At 36.4% G+C, this 24,064-nt stretch overlaps 1 protein-coding gene and 1 pseudogene across 1 annotated transcript; both read left to right on the top strand.

The window, feature by feature from the left end:
• Nucleotides 1–291: 291 nt before the first annotated feature.
• Nucleotides 292–1,227, top strand: LOC143672683 (olfactory receptor 4B1-like). Its single transcript, XM_077147241.1, has one exon. The coding sequence runs from the start codon at nt 292–294 to the stop codon at nt 1,225–1,227; it is 936 nt and encodes a 311-aa protein (XP_077003356.1).
• A 5,096-nt stretch (nt 1,228–6,323) lies between these two features.
• On the top strand, nt 6,324–16,344 carry LOC143672676 (olfactory receptor 4B1-like; annotated as a pseudogene).
• Nucleotides 16,345–24,064: the final 7,720 nt, after the last annotated feature.

Here is a 24,064-nt window from a genome sequence, read left to right as displayed (position 1 = left end):
TCTTGGCCCACTCCTTACTGTGAGACTAAACTAATTCACAACTTTGGTGAGTCTCATTTTTCTTACTTGTGATATGGGGACCACGGAATTTTTGTGAGGTTGTTTGCATTAGTGTTTTGCATAGAGTAGACTATTGAATGCTAAATGACTAAACATTTACTACATGACTAAACAAGCAAGTACACTTGTGAAAGTTTTCTGTAATCTTCAATTCTAAACAAATATGAGGGGCTGGTGTTATGATTGCATTTGTTCTCTCACAGGGCTATTCTATGCGATCACCTTCCCCATATGGAACCAATGGGCCATACAAATGTGACTGAGTTCATATTTACTGGCCTTTTCCAGGATTTGAATGTGCAGAAAGTGTGCTTTGTGGTCTTTCTTCTTGTGTACCTAGCCACAGTGGTGGGCAATGGTCTCATTGTCCTCACAATCAGCATCAGCAAGAGTCTGCGTTCCCCTATGTACTTCTTCCTTAGCTACTTGTCCCTGGTGGAGATTAGTTATTCCTCTACAATTGCCCCTAAATTAATCACAGACTTACTTGCCACAATCAAGTCCATCACCCTGGAAGGTTGCCTGACCCAGCTATTCTTCTTCCACTTCTTTGGAGTCACTGAAATTCTTTTGCTGGTGGTGATGGCTTATGACCGCTATGTGGCCATCTGCAAGCCACTTCACTATATGACCATTATGAGCCGTGAGCTATGTCATGGACTTGTTGCTGGTTCCTGGCTTGGGGGCTGTTTACACTCCATAATTCAGATCCTCATCACCATCCAATTGCCCTTCTGTGGCCCCAATGTGATTGACCACTATTTCTGCGACCTCCAGCCACTATTCAAGCTTGCATGCACTGACACATTTGTTGTGGGAGTTATTGTGTTTGCCAATAGTGGCTTATTCTCTGTCTGCTCCTTCCTCATCTTGGTGTCCTCCTATATCATCATCCTGGTCAACTTGAGGAACCATTCTGCAGAGGGGAGGCGCAAAGCCCTCTCCACCTGTGCCTCCCACATCACCGTGGTCATCTTGTTCTTTGGTCCTGCCATCTTCCTCTACATGAGACCTTCCTTCACCTTCACTGAGGACAAACTGGTGGCCGTGTTCTACACAGTGATCACCCCCATGCTGAATCCCATCATCTACACACTCAGAAATGCAGAGGTGAAAAATGCCATATGGATGTTTTTGGGGAAAAAAGTGAACACGGGGGTAAAGTGAAAATGAGAAAGTCATAAGTCAAATGCATGTCTGATTATTTCATTTTCCTTAGTTGGATTTAAAATTCAGTATAATTTTCAAAACTACAGAAACAAATATAAAAAGACTCAATATCACTAATGTTGTGACTTTTCTTCATAACTTAGTAAAGATTCCCTGTTATCTGATATAATGTCCAAATAGAGAGGTCACAGTTTCTTGATGAATCTGAGGTAACTTGCTAGGTTTCATAATATTCACTGAAATTATGAGTTTAGCTAATATGTAGACTTAAACTGAGTTTAAGGCTTAAACAAAGAAAAACCTTTTGACCAATATTTTTGTAGGTTAAAATCACTTCTTCATCCCTTGTTCTTGTGTCTATAGTTCATTCCTTCTTCCCTTTCTTCATGCTTTCCTCCCTCCCTCCCTTTCTTTTTCCTTTATTCTTTCCTTCTTTCCTCTCCACTTTGTTCAACTACCTCATGATAAAAATTTATATTTTAATAGAAAGAGACCAACCAGTAGGATTATCAGGGGGTTATTTGCAAATAAAGTCTACCAATCTAATATTTGTTTCCAGTGTAAAACAATGTATCTCTAAAATCTGCAACCAGGGATTTTTATATTTTTCTAAGCACTTTCATCTATTCTGGCATGTTTGCAGAAAAAATAGTTGCTAAATCTCTATGGATTTCCCCACCATTTTCAGCATCTATAAATCAGATTAAGACCAAAATTACATAGATTATACCTACCAATAAGGAAAGATCAATGGAATATTTTAAGAAGAAGATCATTGTTAATCCTGTCCAGATATAAGAAAATACAGGAACCTAGTAATGCTTTTAAGGCCTAATTTGAAAAATGAAAGGAAAAAAACCACTATGTATATTCTACTGCAGTGTTATAACAGTGCCTGTTAACAGTTAATAACAGTTAATAACAGTGCCTGTTATTGTATGTGGCCATGCTAAGTCCAGTTTTTTTCTTTGTAATTAAAAATTTTTTTAAACATAACATACAAACATGCACATTCCTATGATATCATTCCATTCTTGGTATAGAAACAATAACTCACATTGTCATCACACAGTTATATATTCATCACCACAATCACCTCTCAGAACATTTGAATCCATCCAGAAAAAGAAATAAAAAGAAAAAAGAAAAAAATTCGTGCATACCATATCCTCCTCCTCCCCTTCACAATCACCAGCATTTCAATCTACTAAATTTATTTTAACATTTGTTCACCCTAATATTTATTTATTTTTAATCCATATGTTTTACTTGTCTGTCAATAAGGTAGCTAAAAGGTACATCAGACACAAGGTTTCCACAATCATACAGTCACTTTGCAAAAGCTATATCATTATACAATCATCTTTAGGTAACATGGCTACTGGAAAACAGCTCTACATTTTCAGTCAGTTCCCTCCAGCCTCTCCATTATACCTTAACTAAAAAGCTGATATCTGTATACTGCATAAGACTCACCTCCAGAATAACCTCTCAACTCTGTTTGAAATCTCTCAGCCATTGACACTTTATTTTGTCTCATACTCTCTTCTCCCTTTTAGTCAAGAAGGTTTTCTCAATCCCTTGATGCTGAGTCCCAGCTCATTCTAGGATTTCTGTCCCACATTGCTAGGAAGGTCCACACCCCTGGTAGTCATGTCCCACATAGAGAGTGGGAGGGCAATGAGTTTGCTTGTCATGTTGCCTGAGAGAGAGAGGCCACATCTGAGCAACAAATGAACTTTTCTGGGGGTGTAAGTCCAGTTCTTTTAATTCCTATTAATTTTTAGGAATTAAAAGAAATGAAAGGAGATGGTTTGTGTCTCACTGTTGTGACATCTCTCAGAATCTCTCTTATCCTATGTCCTTGTGAACAATTTAGAAAATATTTTAAAATTGGTCTCTTATCTTCTCCTAAAAGGCTGTACTTTAGTGCAAAGAAAATGGTGTTGTATTTAGACACTGGATTTGAATTTGTTCTTGATCCCTCCATCTCTCCTTCAGGATCAGAGGAAATGGGTTGTTCCTTAGGAGAGAGAGAGCCCTGGGTGGGCTGTTTAGCCTGAGGTTCTTTCCCCTTTCTCCTGTAGATGCTGATTAAAGATATGGGTGACTTATTTTAAAGGTACTGGGTTTTATGGGCACTGGCCTTGGTGTCACAACTAAACATGATCATTATTGGCCAACAGGAACATCTGAATAAATGCTGTCTTTTCTGCCTGGAATGACTTTGCCTACTTTTCTCATATGGTAAAGGTCCATACATCCTTTAAGACCCAGGTCACAGAAGGCCTCCTCTATCCTCCCTCCTCCTTGGGTTGATTTTTGCCCTCTTTCTATTGTCATTTTTTTATAACTTTATCATTGTCTTTACCATCTTTAACTTATATTTATTTATCCATCAGTGGACTGTAAGCTCACCAGGGAGGAACTTCCCTTTCTTCTTTACAGCTCTAAATATTTTACATGTAGTTGATGCTACATATATGTTTGTAGAATAAATGACTCTCTAGGCCCATATGTCAAGCTTTCCTTATTAGCTCTTACAGATGCTTTTGGCACACTTTTATGGTGCTGAGCAGATTACTTCCTGTTAACATTTAAAAATCTCAGATTCTGAAATTCATTCATTTTTTTCCTAATGTTTTTTATTAGCTACAAACAAGGTCTAAGTTACTTAACTTCTCAGAACAACTGTTTCCTCATAAGTATAATAGGATTAACAATTGTATGGACTTTATAATATTGTTCTGTATTTTAAATGAGATTGTGTAAATGTAAAGCTTTTAACAAAGATACTGGTACAGACTGAAAGCTCAATAAATATTAGCCACCATCATAATCATCATTTGTGCTTGTGTGTTATTTTTATTTTGCAGGATGACATGTCCAGTCCAACCACTGATCTTCTTTCTTTCTTGTAGCCCTATCCTGAATAGGCCTGCACTAGACTCTATCCTTAAAAACTTCACATATCTGAAAGCAGTTCAGTTATTGGTTCTGAGGCTTTCATGGGCTAAACATTCTCTGTTACTTAATTACCTTTGAGTACATAGCCCACTGCCTAGTGCATTGTAGGTACTCAATAAATATTTGTTAATTAAATGTTGACTATAGCATAGATTCTCTATTTTTTTTATCTCAGGTACTCCTATTTTGTTAACATTTACATTTACACATTTGGTTCCTCAAAACTTTGTACTTGAGTGTGATGGTGTCAGTGTCAGATTTTCTCTGGCTTCCTGTGAGCTCAAGGCACAGAGCACAATGTACCACTGTGCACTCCCCATCAGTCCTGATTTGTTTCTACCTCACTTTTGGCAGAAATCAGTTACTTCATGTTAGTATTTGCCAGGTCTCTGAAATAGAATATTATTCATCCACTGGGGAATGGGTGGGAGTGGGAAGCTACCTCCAGAAGAAAACATTGTTCATAAATCCCAGTGGAAATGTTTGACCTGGAGAGAGAAATTTTAAAACCAAATATTCCTATACTCAAGCAAATGTGCTCATAAATCCATAAAAATTATTTTTCCCTAAGAATAATTATGCACATCATTGTCACATTGTTCATATTATGAAGCTAACAGTTAATCTGACCTCTGTGATGACTTAACTGCAAATGAAGACTTTAAGGTCTTTTTATTTTCTCTTGAAGAGAAAATGATTTTGTCTGTCTTTTGAAGCTCTGCAAATGTATGCTCATTTGGTAGCAAATCTAATGGTTTAGCTATTAGAAACCATCAAATATTTGAAAGGAATAAGAATCCTTTTTGTTCCATGACTGTGCTTGTAGCTTTTATCTGGACCCAGTAGGATGTTTATCATCATGATGTTACAACAATCACTGTATTTACTGGTGATTTACTGGGCAGTGACTGGTGATATGTGCACATCTTTTTTTCCTACCAAAGGTGATGTGTTGATGGCTGGGGTTTTGTTTTCTTTTGCATGTTTATTAAATACATGATAAAGTCAAGAAATACATTACCAGAATATACTGTATTGATCATCTGCATCTCTTCTTCCCCTAAGTTTTGCTTTGTTTCTAAGAGAGGGTCCTAAGACCACTATTGTTAGCATGAGTTGGGTTTATAAAAGTCATGATGAAGAAATGTTCCAATGACATCTATTTTAAAACTGATCTTATGGATTACCAGCCAGGCTGGTGGCATGTTTTCCATTATCATTTAATCAGTAATGCTTCTGAAAGTTTTGTGTATTCACATGGTCTTAGACCATCGCTTACTGATTGTGTTAACTTACAAGCTCAGGTAGTATTTTTCTTAAGCCTTTACCTTGGAGCATGCTGACTGAATGTTAATGACCATAGCAAATTGTTTACTTTAATAACCAGTTCTACAATAGTTTGTTATATTTCTAGCTATCTGTGTAGTTGGTTTTCTTCAGAGGAAGATTTTCTACTTTTCAGGGGGTTTGTTGCTTTTAGGACTGGAAATTTTCTTTCTTGCATTTTCCTTTTCCCTTAAAATCAATGCAGGTGATGGAGGGTAAGGGACGCTGCTTTTAATTAGTACATTAGGTATACTAGGGTGGCTGGGAGGGTTGTTATTTGTTTATGGCTCTTGCTTAATACTGTCCATTAGCTGTCTTGCCAAAGAGCTTTAATTTTTAACTGTAAAACACACGACTCAGTTGAGTACTTTTAATTTTTTGAGGAAGTTAGATATACAATTGGGTATGTTGCCTGGCATTAGAATGATTGAGTTAAACATCTGATATTTTATTTATCCAAGGCAGGCATGATGTGAGTAATATGCACCTGGAAAATTACCCCCCTGGCCACAGAAATCAGGTTGCAAGGTTATTTGGAGTATTGACTCCCTCTTTTCATTTTTCAAAAATGGACAATTCATTGACAACATGGGTCCCATCAACTAATTGGGGAAGTGAAAAAGCAGAGGTGGTTTCTCTTCTTTTTGGCTTTTATTTAAAAATCTTAAATGTTGCATCATAGTCTACAGGTATGCCAGGCAATGAGCAGGTGAAGAATACCTGAAAAATGTTACAAAAAAACCCCCCAAAAAAAACCTTCTGTGTTAGATAAAATGTGTGTATCACTGTGGTTCACAAAGATGGCTGAAGAAGGTAACAAAGAGATGCTGGATCAGCCACTGCAGCCTTAGAACAGAGTTGGAGTCTCTTAGTACTTTAAAATTGTTCCTCTGCAGTTTATTTTATTCTTGTTTAATCAGATAAACAAAAAGGCTTTTTCCCCTCACCACTAGAGGGTGGAGACTTGATGGATCTATTGAGAGTTAATTACTCCTTTTGTTCTGATCTCCCTACAAAAACACAGATTTCAAAGGAAGGCATTTTTCATTGCTTTAAGAGACAGGGAAAATTTAAATATGAGTTCCCAGTTCACTCATGTACTGGGACATGCACTCATGTCCCCAATGCTAAGCAGCATGATTAGTACAGTCTAATCATGCTGCTTAGCTTTGGGGAGACTTTATGGTCCTTGGCTATTGATTGTCACAACATTTAAAATAACAAAATGTATTTTTAAGATTATAAATGAACACAATCTCTTTATTAAAAAATTGATAGAGTGCAGCAAACTTCTTGACATATATATATATTTTGAATCCCTTTCCCATGTATTATTTTTATCCTTTTAAGACTAGGTTTGACTGTATTTAACAGGAAAAAAGTATGACAATGAGGTAAAAGTATAGAACACAGAGAGAGAAAGTTTGATACCATTGCAGAGGTCCCACTATGTTATCAAAATACAGCCTCTGCCATTGTCAGTGTGTAGCATCAATCTCAGTACTCCACATCACTGTTCCAGTGTTATGCTTGCCCTGTTCAATAGAATTTTCTGTCATGATGTTGATGTTCTATATCTGTGCTACCCAAAATAGTAGAGGCTTATGAGGACTTATGGGGCTCATGTGACAAAGGAACTGATTTCTCCTAAATTTTAATAAATTATAAATTAATTAGCCACAAATGCATATTGGATACCATATTTGACAACACAACTCTGCCATTTCATCTTATTCCAGGAGGCAGGATGGGGGAGGTGGTGAGATACACTGAACAAACTCCTTTTTTAGAAAATTTTCCAAAAATTCCACAGAGCATTCTGTTTTCATTTTGTGGGAATAAAGTTAGCCACATGGCCAATTTCAATTGTGAGGGATGTTTGAAATGACAATCTTTGTTTCTGTGAAGAACTAGGTTCAGCTGAAAATCATGGTTCAATCCTGCTCCTGAGGAGGAAGTGGAAATGGATATTAGGATCAGAAATAGACCATGGTGCTTTGGTGCTTTTTTTTATATATCCAGTTTGCCATGTGTCAGGTCTCAGGAAAAGAACTCTGTAGGTAAAAGGGACTTTGGATGCAGGGGCTCCTTGGATTATTTTGCAGACCCAAATGTGGCAGCAAGATAAACAATCACAAGGCTTACAGCTAAGAGATGTTTGAGAGCCACAGACATGTGGCACCACACCACTAGAATGCCTGATTAGTAACTGAGCAGTGTATGAAAACTCCAGCAAGCAATCAAGTCATAAGTTAACAAACCCCCATCCAAGGAAAGGATGACATGCTACCTAATGAGCATGCTTCCCTCCTAGTGTAACTTCCTTTTAAAAATGCAGCTCCCAGAATAAGAAGCCAGAGTAATTTTCTTTCCTTTCACTGGCAGGTTTCACTGGCTCCCACCTGCCTTCTCCCACCTGCTTTCCTCCCTGATTTCTCACCCCAATATGCCTCTTAATCTTTGACTCACTATGATGCATGGATTCCTTAATGACTCTGACCTAACATGATGGTGCCAAAACCCAGGAATGGAGGTCAAACTGAGGCTTAGCTTTTCCACCCCTCAGGGCAATGGGAAGAGACTCCCAGTCACTCCATTCCCTAATCAGCATGATCATTCAGGTTTCCATGTGCTTAGTAGGTTGAGTCCACTGGCTCAGACCACCTTGATGTGATGCTGGTTTACCTCCATTGCCTAGGGAAGTGATGCCTTTCTGTCCAGATTATCCCCTCAAGAGTCTTGTTCTGGATCCAGAGGACACCCAGTGTTCAGAAAACACCCTTGCCTGTCTCAGGAAGGTGACAATCTAGAAATCTGAACTCAGTCAACACTCCCCCATGCTCAGGGAGTGTGACTCTCTGGGAGACTTTTTCCCCATGCAGCAGTCAAAAGTAGTTCAGGGGATGCCTTGAAAGAAAGACTGTATGCACTTTCCTGGTCCCTGATGACAAACCAAGGATGTCTGCTTTATTGTTGCAAAAGATTATGGATCTGGGTTGTTAGTCTCATTTGGGCTTTGCCTGCTGTCCATAAGGCACCTTGGCCTACCCCAGTGCAACACTCCAGCCAGACTCAGTGTGACAAGATCCCCTCAAGGGTGTTCAGGGAATATTCCAACCCACCTCAGGAGGGCATCCTACCCCTTTGGCCTGCCCCAGTGTGGTGCCCCATCTCACTTTTTACACAGTGTCCTGGCCTCCTGACTGTAGGCCTTCCTTTCCTCACATAATCATGGGTATCACCCAATCAATTCACAATGACTCTAAAACTACTCCCCTCAGATGTTTAATCCATATTCTCAGTAAAGTTCAATTAGAAGAGGAAATAAAAGCAAGCAAACTTATTTTTCTCTGCAATACAGTTTGGTCACTATACCCTTTAGAACAACAAAAACATTGACTGCAAGATGGCACTCTTGCTTAGCAAACCCTCACCAAACATGGCAATTTTAATGAGCACAACAGCAAGATGGTCTGAAGTTCCCTTGTTTCAGGCTTTCTGAAATCTCAGGTCTTGGCCTTCTCTGTGTCACCCTAACACTTCACCTCCTTCATAAAAAACCATCTAGGTTTTCTGCCCTTCAACAGACTTCCTTCACACTGACTCCCCTTCTCCACAGTCCTTTCTCTTTGAAAAATTAATCAATTGCAGTATATTTTCTGGAACCTGATAGTCAATGTACTTTTTTTTTACGTGGGCAGTCACCAAGACTTGACCCTCAGTCTCCAGCATGGCAGGCAAGAACTCTGCCCACTGAGCCACTGTGGTCTGCCCTCAATGTACTTTTAAAATTATTTCTATCTTCAGATATTATGAAAATATAATTTTTTTCAATCTTTAATAAAACAAATTTTATTATAAATTTTAAATTAAATAAATACAATTTTATTTTGCTTCAGTGTGTTCTCCTTAAAAATAGATAAGGTTACTTATAACTGAAGCTAGTATTATAAATACATTTTTAAAGTTCCTCTTAAAATAGTCTTACTAAATAGGTTATGTTATATGAACTGAGCAATGTACCTGATAATGATAACACTTACATAAAGTATAATAACATTTAAAATATGTTAATACTTCAAATATTCTATTTAAGAAATCTGTTATGTTTAGTAAAAATATAAATGGATATTTTATAACTTTAATTACCTGAATTTCAGAGAATCTGGCCATCTGTTACCTCAGTATGTGAAACAATCTGAATTTGTAATGGATTTATTAATATTGACCAGAACATTTCTCTTAATAAATGCTGTCATAAAGAGAAAAAAATGTAATTCTTGGCTTAACAGAGTTTATATTCTAGCTAAAATATACTTATACCAAGGCATAGTGTAAAACAGTCATAATGAAGGAATAAAAATGTTGAAAGAATTTAAAAAGCAGAGAGATAAAGAATGACCTAAGAAGTCCTCGTAAAGATGACACATGTAAGACCATTAAAAAAGAAAGTAGCATTTAAACAAATAGAACTTTAAACTTGTTTTTAGAAACTGTAACTGAATTTTGTAAATTAACACATTCCTGGCATTGTTTAGCAGTTGGGAATATTGTTTAAAAAAGATCTGAGAATTTATTTCTGGATATAAATCCCTGAAATATAAAAAGCTAAATATTTTTCAAACTTGGGGCCTTCCTGATCTTTGAAGGTAATGCTGAACTGGACTGAGAAATTTGAACTATATTATAAAGTAATCATTTATGTTTTCTGAATATAAAATATATAGATGCCTGGCTATGTTCTAAAACCCAAGCATAAATTTCCTTCCTTCTTCTGTTATTTTATAGTATTTCTAGCTCTTCTTCCTTTCATGAATATTGTTATTGGAGGGAAGTATGCAGGTTCAAAACCTTTATAAATTTATTATTATATTTATTCCTGATTATGTGCAGTCTGAATAAATAAAAACTATAGATAGAATGGATGCAGAATGTGATAGAGATTAAACAAATAAATTTTGTTTGTTATAGTCATTTTTGATTACATGCTATGAATGACTGTAGAGAGTTGTAAAGAAGGAGTTTATGAAAGCGAATTCCATCTGTCATAGTCAGTGCTGACCAAAATTTAAAAGATCTGTTTATCATATATTTCAAAAAAAGAAAGCTTTTGTGTCAAGCTAAGTATTTATACAAAACCAAGGTTTAGTTTTCTCTCTGTTAAATAATGTGGAATCTGAATCATCATATCCACATTAATGTTTATGTTAGCATTAACCTTTATTTCAGAAAACAAGTCTTCTCACTGTCAAGGAAAAATTGTTACAAATAATTTGTCTTTCACTTTGTATAAATAGGATGTTAAAATAACAACTGATTGCATAAAAAGTGTTTGGGAAGTATTACAATGGTTAAAAGGGATTTCTATCTTGTTGCTAGTTAAATCTGAATAAATAAAATACTTCATATATTTGAAAATTGTATAAATTCCTAAAAATTTCACAATATTCTCACTGTCAAAGTTATATACTGATATTATTCTGCATGATTATGGTTTAGTTTTTCTAAACAGGCTGCAGGTCATAGAAATAGGCAAATTGTCAGTTGCACAGTTTTGCTCTAATATTTCTCTAAAAGTGTATGTGCTCAAATTTTTTCTTTTTTTTTTTTTTTTTGCATAGGCACGCAGTGGGAATTGAACCTGGGTCTCCACCACAGCAGGTGAGAACTTCACCTGCTGAGCCACTGTGGCCCACACTATGTGCTCAATTTTAAAAGAAAACAAATATATATATATTGCTTTCTATCTGTTAAATAACATAACTCTGTTAAATGAGTTAAGGTATAATAGAACAAGACATCTGCTTTGGCTCCTTAATATAAAACAAATGTTTAATGTTTATTTCTGAAAGAAGCTTCGTTTAAAAGTGCTTATAAAAATTAAAGCTCAGATTGTAAGCATTAACTATTATCAATAATTTCTAAGGTGTTTTTACTCTTTGTATAGCCCAGTAATTCCCCAGAACTTTAAGTGTCTGTGTGACACCTAAAAGTAAAGTTTAATTCTACAGCTCTGAAGGTTAGCATAAGTCCACAAAGCAATGTTCAAAAAGCTAAAAGAGAACAAACTTTCATTAAAGATGTGATGAAACTGGTCTGGTTAAAACAAGATAAATCAATATACAATGTAAAAAATAATATTGTCTGTGTTTTAAAGCTTTAACTTTTGTGTGAGTTAAAAGGAAAATGCTTATTTTGTCCAAAATTTGCACTATCTAATTGAATCTGTCTAGTGAGTTAAACAACCTGATTCAGTTTTATTTAATATGGAATATGGAATATGGAAGAAAATCTTGCTGTTTTATGCAAGTTAATGTCTTCTGCTCTGTATTTCAGAATATTTGGAGCAGAAAATATAAAAGTGTCTGCAGAGTCCCTTGAGGGACTGGGAAGCTCAAACCATTAATAATTCCCCAAGTAGCCAAGCTTAACACTTTTCTTAAGAAAGAGGGGCTCCCTATTTAATAAGCCAAGGCCTCAATTTTGAGACTTGCCCTTATGAAGAATCAATATCACATAGATGGTATTTAAAGCCACCTGGTCTGGATGAGATTGCCTGTGTGAGAAAATAGTAAGAGAAGAGGGCTGTCTTTGACAGTCTCAAAAATATTGTGGTCAGACAGGAAAGTATTTTTCAGGAAAGACCTGGACAAAGGGGTAGGAAGAAAACAAAGAGAACATGATATAAAGGAGGCCAAGTTAAAAGAACATTTTCAGAAAAAGTGAATGACAGTTTGGTTAGAATGTGGCTGCAAAGTTTGTAAGAAAGATAGATTTAGATATGGCAGGCTGAGGGTTGTTTTCACCTTGATAGAAGAAATTCTGGTACGTAATGCAAATGGATGATAGATTGCAGTATTTATAGAGTGTATGGGGACTGGAATCAAGACCAGTTCTGTGAGGAGTTTTGACATAAGGTTGGCCTATAATTGTTTTTTTTTATTTTCTTTAATTGTGCTTTATTTTTTGGGTTTGAGTAAAAGAATCTGCTAGGATTTAGAATATTTGCCATGCATAGATGCAGAAACTCCCTTTAGAAAGCTTGCTCAGGTTGAGTAATACAGAAGCTGACTCTGAGACAAGGATTTAAATGCAAATAATTTACTTGAGAGGCAAAGAACATACTGATAGAGGAGCGAGGAAGCGAGTCAAAGAAAGAAGGCAGCCAATAAAGACTATATTATTAGGCCAATTATCACTGTGAGCAATGGAAGTTTAATCTTATTAGGAAACTTTGGGAACAGAATAGATGTTTCAGAGTTAGCCTACCTGAGGAGCAAGGGAGCTGCAGTGTTCATACACCAAATCCCATCAGCCATTGTTGAGAGCTGTTTCTAGAGGTGTAAATTGTTCAGCATCTCCAGTCTTCCACATGGATGGACAAAGTGGCTTTAATACCACAGGAAATCCTTAGGGAAAGTCAGACAGTGCTGTAAGTTGGAAGTTGGGCCAGTATGTATTGAAGTGGTAAGGGCAAGGAGATATGAGTGAGATATTGGCATCACAAACCACATCACATGTATGTTTATAATTTCTTCATAAGTCATAGCTTGATAAATTGTACAAAAGTGATATAATAAGATTATAAATCACAAATAACAGACACATTGAAACAATGAAATTTGGACTACACTTAGGTGTGTGTACATTGGTTATCTCTGTAAAAACTGTAAGACTCCTGAGGGCAGCTGTTACTGGGTACATGGCTGCATAACTTCCATGAAGATGTTGAGTCACTTGTACATTATGTATCAATTTATTTATTGTCTGCTCTCCTTTATTACCACAAAAAGCATTCTACTATGTTTTCTCAATTTTAACATCTGTTACAAAACATCATAAAGTGAGTAAGGAGAAAAGAATATATTGGTCAAAGCATTCTCGAAATTATTGTTTTTATTTTTTTCAAGTTATTATACTCATCAGATATGGATATGGGAATGCTGTTATTGGATTTTGTAAAGGAAAAATTGTGATTTTAGATTAGACTCAAGGTTGGTCTTTTGTCCTTGCTTTTCTTGCTGATAATTCCCTATATCCTGTGTTTTCTATTGTTATTGCCCCTACAAGTCACTCATTCCTCAATACTTCTTCTTAATAAAGAGTCTGTGTTTTTGATCTTTCATAGGGTATATTACCCCTTGTTTTACAGGTATTTGTACCTGAATTATTTGGGGGAAAATTGATTGGATCAAAAAATGTTTGTAATGAAATCAATGCCATATGTATGCATTTTAGAAAATTGAAATAGTCTGGTAAATCAAAAGAAGGAAATAAAAATCATCTTTCATCCTACCACTTAAAGCTAACCATTGACAATATTTTATGATGGACTCTTTGCATACAATCCCTAAAATTTTGGTGTTTCTTCCCTTTTAGAGTTTTGCACCTAGGTTAGGAATAAGTCTGTTTCACTGTTGGCTAACTTTTCAGAGTCTCATTTTCCTTATCTTCAGAAAAGGAGTAGACTATACCTATGTCATAATATTGTGTGATGATTTTAAAACATGGACCCAAGTTCTTTGATATTTCTCCTGTTGGAAGATGGAAATTCTATGTCCTTTCCCCTTGAATTTGGACTCTGTGTCTGTTTGACAAATAGAATATAGTAGACATGTGGCTGGTCCAATTTTCTGGTCCCATGTTTGTAAAATGTGTCCTATCTCTTTGGGAGACTGGTTCTTAGAACTATGGCATGAAGAGCCCAAGAAGCCCATGAAGAGGCTTACTAGAGATACCCATGTGGAGAGTCTCCAAGTTTCCTGACCCTTGGTGCTAGCTGAATTCCCAACTAACACCAGATTGCCAGACTGTGAGTGAAACATCTTGGGAATCAATCCTCCAGCCCCCAATTGTCTGAAAGCAGATGATACTGCATGGAGAAGAGATGAGCCTTCTTTTGCAAGCACTACCCAAATTGCAGATTTGTGAAGTAAATTAAAAAGAAGTGTTGGATAGGCATTATACTTTAGGATACTTTGTTATGCAGTGACAGATAACTAGCAGAGCTGTGAAGACTAAGTCAGCACTTGTAAAAACTCTTAGTAAAACTTTACATTAAATAAATGCTTGGAACACCAACAACAATAATTACAGCATTAAAGCATTTGACCTACTTTTCCAACATGATTGTTACAGATTGCTACATCCATTTTCATGTTTCTAGGACTGATTTTTATCCTGCATTCTCACTTAGAGCAGAGATTCTCTTCACAAAAGGCTTTTATCAGGGCTATTTTGGTGCAAATGAGAGAATCCCAACTCAAATTTGTTTAAACAACAACCAAAGGATTTTATTCTTCCATGTAACTGAGAAGACTGATGGTTGTTCCAGCTTTAAGTGAGACTGAAACCAGGTAGATTAACAATGTCATCAGAAGTAAGTTTCTCCCTAACTGGCAGAGCTGTTATCCTTCGTGTTGGCTTCCTTCTTTATAAATGGTGGCAAAAATATTTCTTATAGCTGCAGGTTTATATTCTGCTAGTTTAACAATCATAAAAGGGAGCATCTTATACCCTCCTCCAATCGTTTCTGTAGAAGTCCTGGGGTAAATGTTTCTGAGCCCATTTGGGCATGTTCTTATCCCTTGAAAATTGTTAAACTTTTAAGCAAATGTGGATCATTTTTCCATTCATAGAGTGGGGATGGGATTGATGGAATGGGTGGAGTCATGTCAAGTTTTCTCATAATTTTCCAATCTGTATCCTGATGTTAGAGGGTTGATAGTAAATGTAGACTAAATGGAGATTGAGTGTTGTGGGCTTACATGCTTTAAAGCACTACAAAAAATGAATTTGTATTACAATTTTTTGTTTTATTTCAGTCCTCTCACTTCCTTGACTTGTGGATCATCCAAATGAATTGATGGTCAGGTGAAATAATAGTCAATGATGTAACTATTACTAGCATTTTCCAGGATCCAGAAATACAGAAAGTGTGCTTTGTGGTGTTTCTTCCTGTGTGCCTGGCCACAGTGGTGGGAAATGTCTTCATTATTCTCACAATTAGCATCAGCAAGAGTCTGCATTCCCCATGTACTTCTTCCCTAACTCTCTGTCCCTGGTGGAGATTAGTCATTCTTCTACTGTTGTCCCTAAAGTCATTACAGACCAACTCTCTAAGATTAAGTTCATCTCCCTGGGAGACTCTAGTACTCAGTTCTTCTTTTTCCATTTTTTTTGACATGACTGAGATCATCCTGCTCACAGTGATGGTTCATGATCACTATGTGACCATATGCAGGCCACTGCACTATACAACCCTCATGAGCCAGGCTATGTGTTACATACTGGTGGCTGGATTCTGGCTGGTGGGTATAATTCACTCTATGGTTCAGCTCCTTGACACTGTCCATTGACACTTCTGTGGCCCCAAAGTAATTGATGCTTATTTTTGTGATCTCCATCCCCTGTTCAAACTTGCTTGCACTGACACTTTTGTGAAGAGGTTTATTGTGTTGTCCAATAGTGCTTAATCTCTGTGTTCTTTTTTCTCAACTTGGTGGCCTCCCATATTGTCATTCTTTTCAAATAGAGGAACCATTCTCCAGAGGGGAGTCACAATGCCCTCTCTACCTATGTCTTCCACATCACCGTGGTCATTTTGTTCTTTGGTCCTGCCATCTTCTCTACATGTAACCCTCCTCGACCTTCACTCAAGACAAACTGGTGGCCATGTCCTACACAGTGATCACCCCCATGCTGAACCCCATCATTTACACAGTCAGAAATGAAGAGGTGAAAACTGCTTTGAGCAAACTGTGGCCAAAGGAAGTGAACTCAGTGGAAAAAAATGAAAATTTGGAAGATAAAATAGCATGAACAGGTGACCAAAAACACAATATGACTTCAATCCATCAGGAATGAATAGAATAAAAGTTAACTTACTCATATTATTTGTTGTATTTTAGATAAGCTGTTTTACTCTATGATACCAATCTAAACCCTCTCATAGTTTCAGCATTTCAGAGAATATTAAAAATGGGCTACTTTCCTTTTTTACTTCAGTGATTTATAGTGCAGAACAAAGATTTCAGAAAGAAATCACCTGGACTGAACTCTCTATTGAGGCATCTGCTAACCATGTGACCTTGGGTCCATTCACAGCACATTTCCACAAGGTAAGATGATGACAGTTGGAGCCAGAGATTCATGTATTGTCTTTCTCCCTTCTTACAAAGTGAACTTAAGAGAGTCTCAGGAAGGCTTATCTACCTTATTTGTCCCTTCACCCCATTAACCTGATACCAATGTCTCTAATTCCCCAGTAGGAGCTTGGAGAGCATCATAGGAGAGGGTCACTGTTAGAATGCAAATATTTCTGGGAGGAAAAACATAATTAAAATGTCATTCAACATTAATATCTTAACCTGAACAATTTTATAAGATCTTTTTCTTTCTAGACACTTGTTATCTGGGCACTAAGATATGGAGAGTGAAGTTATTAGGCATGCCAGCTATAAGTATAACACAACCTGACAAATAACGTCTTATGGCCTGTGAGCTTAAAATTGTTTTTGCATTTTTAAATGGTTTAAAAATAATCAAAAAAACAATTTTTGAAATATGAAAGTTAAATGAAATTCAAATTTCATTGTCTGTAATAAAGTTTTATTAGACTATTGCCACATTCATTATTCTATGTGTTATTTATGGCCATTTCCATGCTGCAATTGCAGAGTGGAGTACTTGTAATAAAGACTGTATGGTATGGTTTACATAACCTAGAATAATTCCTATCACACCATTTGCAGAAAAATATTCCTGTCCCTCAGTTTAAGCCATGTTTATACTTAATGCTTACTGAGCAGAAAGTTTGGAAGCCAGTCATTCCAAGGTTGATTTGTTATTTCTATGATGCCAGTGTACTGAGTTGTTTCCTCTTCAATTATTTTGATTATTCCCTCACAATTGCAAGATGATTGTGGCATGTCTGGGCATCACATCTTCACTTGAGAGGATACATTTCCCAGCATTTTTATGTTGGGAAATGTATCACTGATACTCCCCCAAACAATCCCTCTTATTCTTATACATATTGGCCTGAACCTGGCCACTTGTGTACTCCTAGACATAAAGGAGGCTGAGGAAGTGAGTATTAGCAAAAGGTTTTGGAATGACATTATTGGTTTAGACCAGCCAGTTTTTCCTCTTAGTTGGACACACTGCTGCTTGAAGAATGCCAAGCTTCTGTCAATAAGGAAGGAGTGTCTGCCACAGGGAGGTAGCATATTGGAGGTCAGCATACCTGAGCATAATTAGCTGGTTAAAAGAGATGACTCTGGTGCAGATTCCATAAAATCCTGCTCTGCCACTTCACCACTGTACAAACTCAAGCTGTGATGTAAACTCTCTGTGAGTTCAGTATCCTTGATCTGGAAATTTGGAGCCAAGTGCAAGAGCCATCTCCTTTAGTGTCACAGGTCCTGATTTAATTTCACTCCTGGGGAAAAAAGAGGGAAAATCCTGGGATGTGCATGACTAGGAGTTGTAAACAGGAACCAAACTGTCCTCAGAGTCCATGAATGCAAGGAATAGGTTTTGTTCACATATGCATACCCACACCTAGAGTGCTAGGCAAATTCACTGCAAATAAGTTCACCAAATAACAATTTTCTAATTTAAATGAAGTACCATGTATGTGACTGACTTGCTGTACTTTTGATTCACCAAATGCATATTTCTTTAAACTTTGCATAAAACTTATAACACTCATGTTTTGCAGTGTCTGCAATGAACAATGTATAGAAGAGAATTTTTATGTATTTTGAATTTCAGTTTTCTTGGAAATAATGCATGTCAAGTATTTTACATCTAGTTAACTGCCTTACCTACTTCTCTTCATTTTCAGATTTACTTTCTCTAGAAAGGGATAGTGTTATAGGTCAAAGATGAGGAATTATGTCTGGGTATGTTTTCACATGTGTTAACTAAGCCTTCTAGTGTCAGATTGAATGATTACCCCAATTATTTACTTGTCCTTGTGTCCATGCCCCTTTCCATGTAAATTTGCATTCTTTCCACAAAAGGTAAATTGTGCTTTTCCACATTTTGACTTTTTCCTTAGTCACATGATGAACTTCTCTAATGGAATGTGGGTGGAAATGATAAAATGGCAGTTTAAGTTCAGGACTTCAGAGATCCATGTATTCAGAGACACTTGCCCTTCTGTGTCTCTGCCATCACAAGTATTTTCTCTGGTTTGCTGTTACCCATTAGCATGAGCTACATGACAAACAAACATAGAGCAGTGCTTCCCCAGTGACCTACTAAACTGAGCTCAAAGCTGAGTTGCCTTAATAGAAATGCAAGATGTATGAGCATGAAGGTAAATGCTCCTGTCAAATGTCCTGTGGTTTGGGAATTACTTCTTACTCAGTACAAACTCACTAGAGTTGCACTAATAAATCTGTATGTTAAAGGGGAGGAGAAGTCAGTGGATTGGGTTAAAGTGGTTAATATTTAATAGACTCAGTCTATATCCATCACAGTTCTTTATAAAGGCTTTGATGGGTATGGGTATTAATATGTCCTTTCTGCTGCCTGACGTTAAGCCAGTTTGAAAGTATTACATGCCCCAGAAATGCCCATGTTTTAACTGTGATTCAGTCTTGTGGGGGCAGCCATTTCTATTAATCTTGATTCAATATTGTAGGAGAAAGCTCTTGATTAGATTAGCTACATGGAGATGTGGCACACACAATTGTGGGTGTGACTTTTAGAATGGATGGAGATGTGACTCCACCAATTTCACATAGGTCTTAATCAGCTTACTGCAATCTTTTAAAAGAAGAAACATTTGGGAGAGAGCCAGAAATGACAGAACCCACAGAAACATAGAAGCAGCACTGACACAGATGCCCACACTTGGAGAAAAGAGGTGCAGATGTTGGAGATCTTTGGAGCCCAGCATCTGTACCATGAGATGTTAATCAAGCCAGAACCTGGGAGAGTAAAGGAAAGCCAGGAGATTAAAACCACTTCCAGAGAAGCAAAATGTGGAACCCCCACAGGAACATTGCTGCAAGCTATGGAGCCCAAGAACAATGGTGCAGCAGATGCCATCTCTGTGACTATCTAGCTGACAAAGGTGTTCCTGACCCATCGACCTTCCTTAGATTTAGGTATCTTTACCTGGATGCCTTAGTTTGGACATCTTAATAGACTTAGAAATATAAACTTGGAAATTTCAAATCTTTTTAAAAGCTTCTCCATTTCTGGTATATTGCAATCCAGCAGCTTACAAACTAAAAACACATGGTTAGGTAATAAAATCAACCTCTTATGACAAACTGAATTTACAACTTTAGATGAACAGTTTGCTAATATAATATTTGAAGAGATGTAGTTTTCTATAATAGAAATTTATTGACTCATGTTGAAAATTCCATCAGCCTTAGATCCATTAATACAAATATTTCAATGAAGAAATTATTTTGGCTTAAAAACTGTCACAGAAATTCAATTTCATATCTTACATAATAAATATAGATTTTACTTCAATTTTTGAATCATTTATAGAAATATTCATTAACTTTCTTTCCTGTGTTTTTTCCATGATAATGGTTAAATCATTGTTTGGATTCTCAAAAACAATTGTGCCCAAATTATTTTTCATTTGAGCCCCTAGGAATCTTGGTTATGGACTGTTCTCCATTCTAAGGTGGTTCAGTAGATCCAAACATATTTCTAAAATTCAAATTCAAATTCATGGAAGACTGAGAAAGAACTTCCCCCATGAGAGCTTTAATATGGTGGGTTTAGCTGATTGATTTTTGAATATTAAACCCACCTCATATTTCTTGGATATATCTCAGTTCATCACGATTGGATTTTTTGTGCTGAATTTGATTTAAAAAATATTCTTAAAAGATTTATTGCATCCAAGCACATGAGGGATATTGGTCTGTAAGTTGTTTTTTCTAAAAAAAGTCATTTTGTAGCAGTATTATGGTGGTCATAACATATATTTGTATGGATATTTCAAGAAAATAGAAAAGAAAGATCCTATTTTCATATAAATTTACTCTTATTTCTGCTTTAAATATTTGCTGGACCCACCAGTGAAAGCACTTGGCCAGGAATTTTATTTTTTCTTCTTTTTTGTTTGTACATGTGTATAAACCTGTAAACTGTGAATGCCATTTCTTTAACACTTATAGGGCAATAATCTGGGTCAATTAGATAAATTGTGCTTTTCTAAGAATTTACGTATTTCAGCTAAATTGTAGAATTGATAACATAAAGATGTTTATAATACTCTCTCATTAGCTTTAATTTTTTGTAAGATCTGTATTGACATCCTCTTTCCTTCCCAATATTAAAAATGTCTACTTTCTGTCTCTCTCTTTTTTTCATCAGTCTACCTAGGGATTTATTGGTTTTATTGATCTTTTCAAAGAACCATTGTTTTGCTTTTGTCTAAAATTTTGCTCTCTGTTTTTGTTTTTTACATGATTAATTTCTATGTTATCTTTCCTATTTCAATTCTTCTACTTAAGACTTTGTTTAATTTCCTCTTCTTTTTTCTTGATTTTAAAATATCCACTGATATTAGAACATCTTTCCTTTATAATATAAGAATTTAAAACTATAAATTTCCTCTAAGCAATAATTTATATACATTACATAAGAAATTACATGATGTATTTCCTTTACTATTTGGATAAATATATATTCTAATTTTAAAATGATTTCTTTTCTGGCCAATGAACTATTTTAAACCTATGTTATTTAATTTACAAATATTTGAAGTTACTCCTTGATATCTTATTGTGAATGATTTCTAGTTTAATTCCATTACATACTGAGAACATAAATTGAATTATGTCATTTTTTACCTTTATTGAAACTAGTTTCATGGCCCAACATAAGGAAAATCTTGGTGAATGTGTCATGTGTGATTGAAAAAAAAAGATGTCCTTTTTTGTTTAAAGTTTACTTCTCTATACCTATCAATTTGCTCAAGGGAACTCATTATGTTTTTCCATTCTATATCTTTACAGATTTTTTTTCTAATTTTACAACCATTTGCTGGGGTGGTAGTGGTGTTAATAGCTCCAATTCTGATTGTTTAGTTGTGTATTTATTTCTTTAAAGCTGAGAAAGAAAAGTGCAGATGAGGAAATGGCATCTCAGAGAGATGAAGTTACTTGCTGAAGGTTACACATTTAGCAAGTGGCAGAGTCAATCTGTAACAAGACAGTTCAATTCCTTCTTCTATGGTTTTAAACACCATGCTCTACTACCCCTTCTCTGACTTACCTGCCTAAAGGGTGAAAATGCTTTTCAGAGGACCATATTAATATTAGGTATAGTCAAGGAACTAGTTTAATTCAAATTTGTCATTCTTTTGACCAAAAGAAAGCACTTCATATTTAACACCTGCACATACTAGCTGCTTGATAATTACATGTTGAATGAATGGATTTGAGAAAATTCAGTGAAGAAGTTCCAAGCAAGTATAAAACAGAGACTTTTTCCACCTTAAAGTTTGTCTGAACCTTTAAGTTAATTTGACAAAGGAGCAGGACTGTGTCCATGACCCACTCCTTTAAATGAGGTTCAATGTCATTGGGGTCTCATTAGTAAACCTCAAACTGCCTTTGCAAAAAATGAAGGTGCCATGACTTCCAGAGTAGAGGTGCTCAAGTCTCCTAATGCTATGGTTGGGGTGATGACACATGAGCTTCCCCTGAAACCTCTGTGTTTAAAAACTGAACTACAACTGCCTCATTCTCTGGCCACACTCCTTTTCTTTGGTCTCTCACCTGAGCAAGGTGGAGCTTACTCAGGTCAGTCCTCATGGGGGCTCAGTCTTCCTGGGACTGCCTGGCTATAATAAATCTGACCTGGAAAATGATCTTTATCAAAAATAGATGTCCTCACTTGCTTTGGTTTCCCTGTGTTTTGACCTTAACCCCCACATGGAAGTCTTGCTGCAGAGTCTGAGTGGTTCTCAGGCACATGCTTTCCCATGTAGCTAGTGTGAATTTTACACCTGGGTTAATCTTTCCAAGATTCCTGTACCATCTCTGGATGATATTTCTCCTTTAGGTATTTTCTTGCTTACCCATAAGTTGCTGAAACATGTCCTCTTTGGGTGCTCAGATTCTCCTGTTTCTCTGATCAGGAGCATTGTAGGGTGACCAAGGAAACAGTTTCTGAAGCCAGGTTCACAGGGCTTCTATGCTGGTTCTGACCCTTACTTGCTATGTGAACTTCTGAATGTCACTCCTTTGCTCTATCCTCATTTTCCTTCTCTGAAAAATAGGCACAATCATAGTACCTTACTCAGACTGATTTTAAAGTTTGGGTTAAGTGGAATAATGCTTTTAAAAAATGCTTTGCATAAGGGGTGAACAATTGGTTCAGTGGTAGAATGCTCACCTTCCATGCCGGAGACATGGATTCAATTCCCAGACCATGCACCCCCCCAAAAAAAATGCTTTGCATAGAACCTAGCATACACAAAATGGTTAGTAAATGCATGCTATTATTGTTATACTGGTATGGTCATTATCCCATCTATTCTGGAGTTAACAAAGATGTTTATTATTTAGAGGCCTGCTAGGTAAGTATTCATACTGTGGATGTGTACTGCTGAAGACCTACAAGCGTGGGGAAGGATGGTGCCTAGAGAGGAGGGGTCAGATTTTACAGAGCAGGCTCATTGCCTCAGTCTTTCCATGGGCTGCCCTGAAGTAGGGTCCCTGATATCAACTTAACTTCTTGGGAATTAAACCAATCAGCTTCGAACAGTTTCTCCCACTTCAAGATGCTCTTTCTAAATGACTCATCAGCACACTTGAACTTTAAACTCCTCTTAAGAGAATTTATACATTTTAAGCATTTCAGGTAGAAATGTTTCTAAATTGTATAACAAATACCCTTTCTTCTTTAAGATAAGGAATAAATTTGAAAACTGGTGACCAATCAAATTCAGCTTAAGGCATGCCATAAGTGCAGGATGAACTTTAAAATCCCACCAATTCTTAGACAAAGTAGCAAAGGTATTAGTAAAAGTTTAAAGCCACTTACTTTCTTATTATTTTTAAATTTGGCAAATATAATTACAGTGAAATTATTTGTTTTATGTATTTCTACTTTTACATATGGACTCACAACCCTTAGTCCAACCCTCATCTTTTATAAATGAGGAAATAGAGCATCAAAGATAGAGGAAGTTACTGGAGGTCACCCAGCCACTAGTGATTAAGTTTGAACTAGAATTGGGTGTCTGGGCTCTAGACCAGAGACCTTTTCACAGCATCATGTTGCCTCCTTAGGGCAAAGTCGCATTCAATGCTAATCTCTCTGAAATATTTAAGTAAGTATAAAATTACAGATGGTGGATGTGGGGGGAGTACCATGTAGCAAAAAAGAGCACTGGGTTTTGGAATCAGATTTGATTTAAATTCTCATTATGGTATTTACTCTCTGTTATTGTGGGCAAGTCAATTAAGTTTTAAACTTTCTGAACTTACCTTTCCCTGTTTGGAAAGTGAGGATATTCACAGTTATCTTAAGGGTTTGTGTACAT

This window comes from Tamandua tetradactyla (assembly GCF_023851605.1).
Source record: "Tamandua tetradactyla isolate mTamTet1 chromosome 1 unlocalized genomic scaffold, mTamTet1.pri SUPER_1_unloc_1, whole genome shotgun sequence".
In the NCBI taxonomy this organism is placed as follows: Eukaryota; Metazoa; Chordata; class Mammalia; order Pilosa; family Myrmecophagidae; genus Tamandua; species Tamandua tetradactyla.
This window is presented reverse-complemented; position numbering and strand designations above follow the sequence as displayed.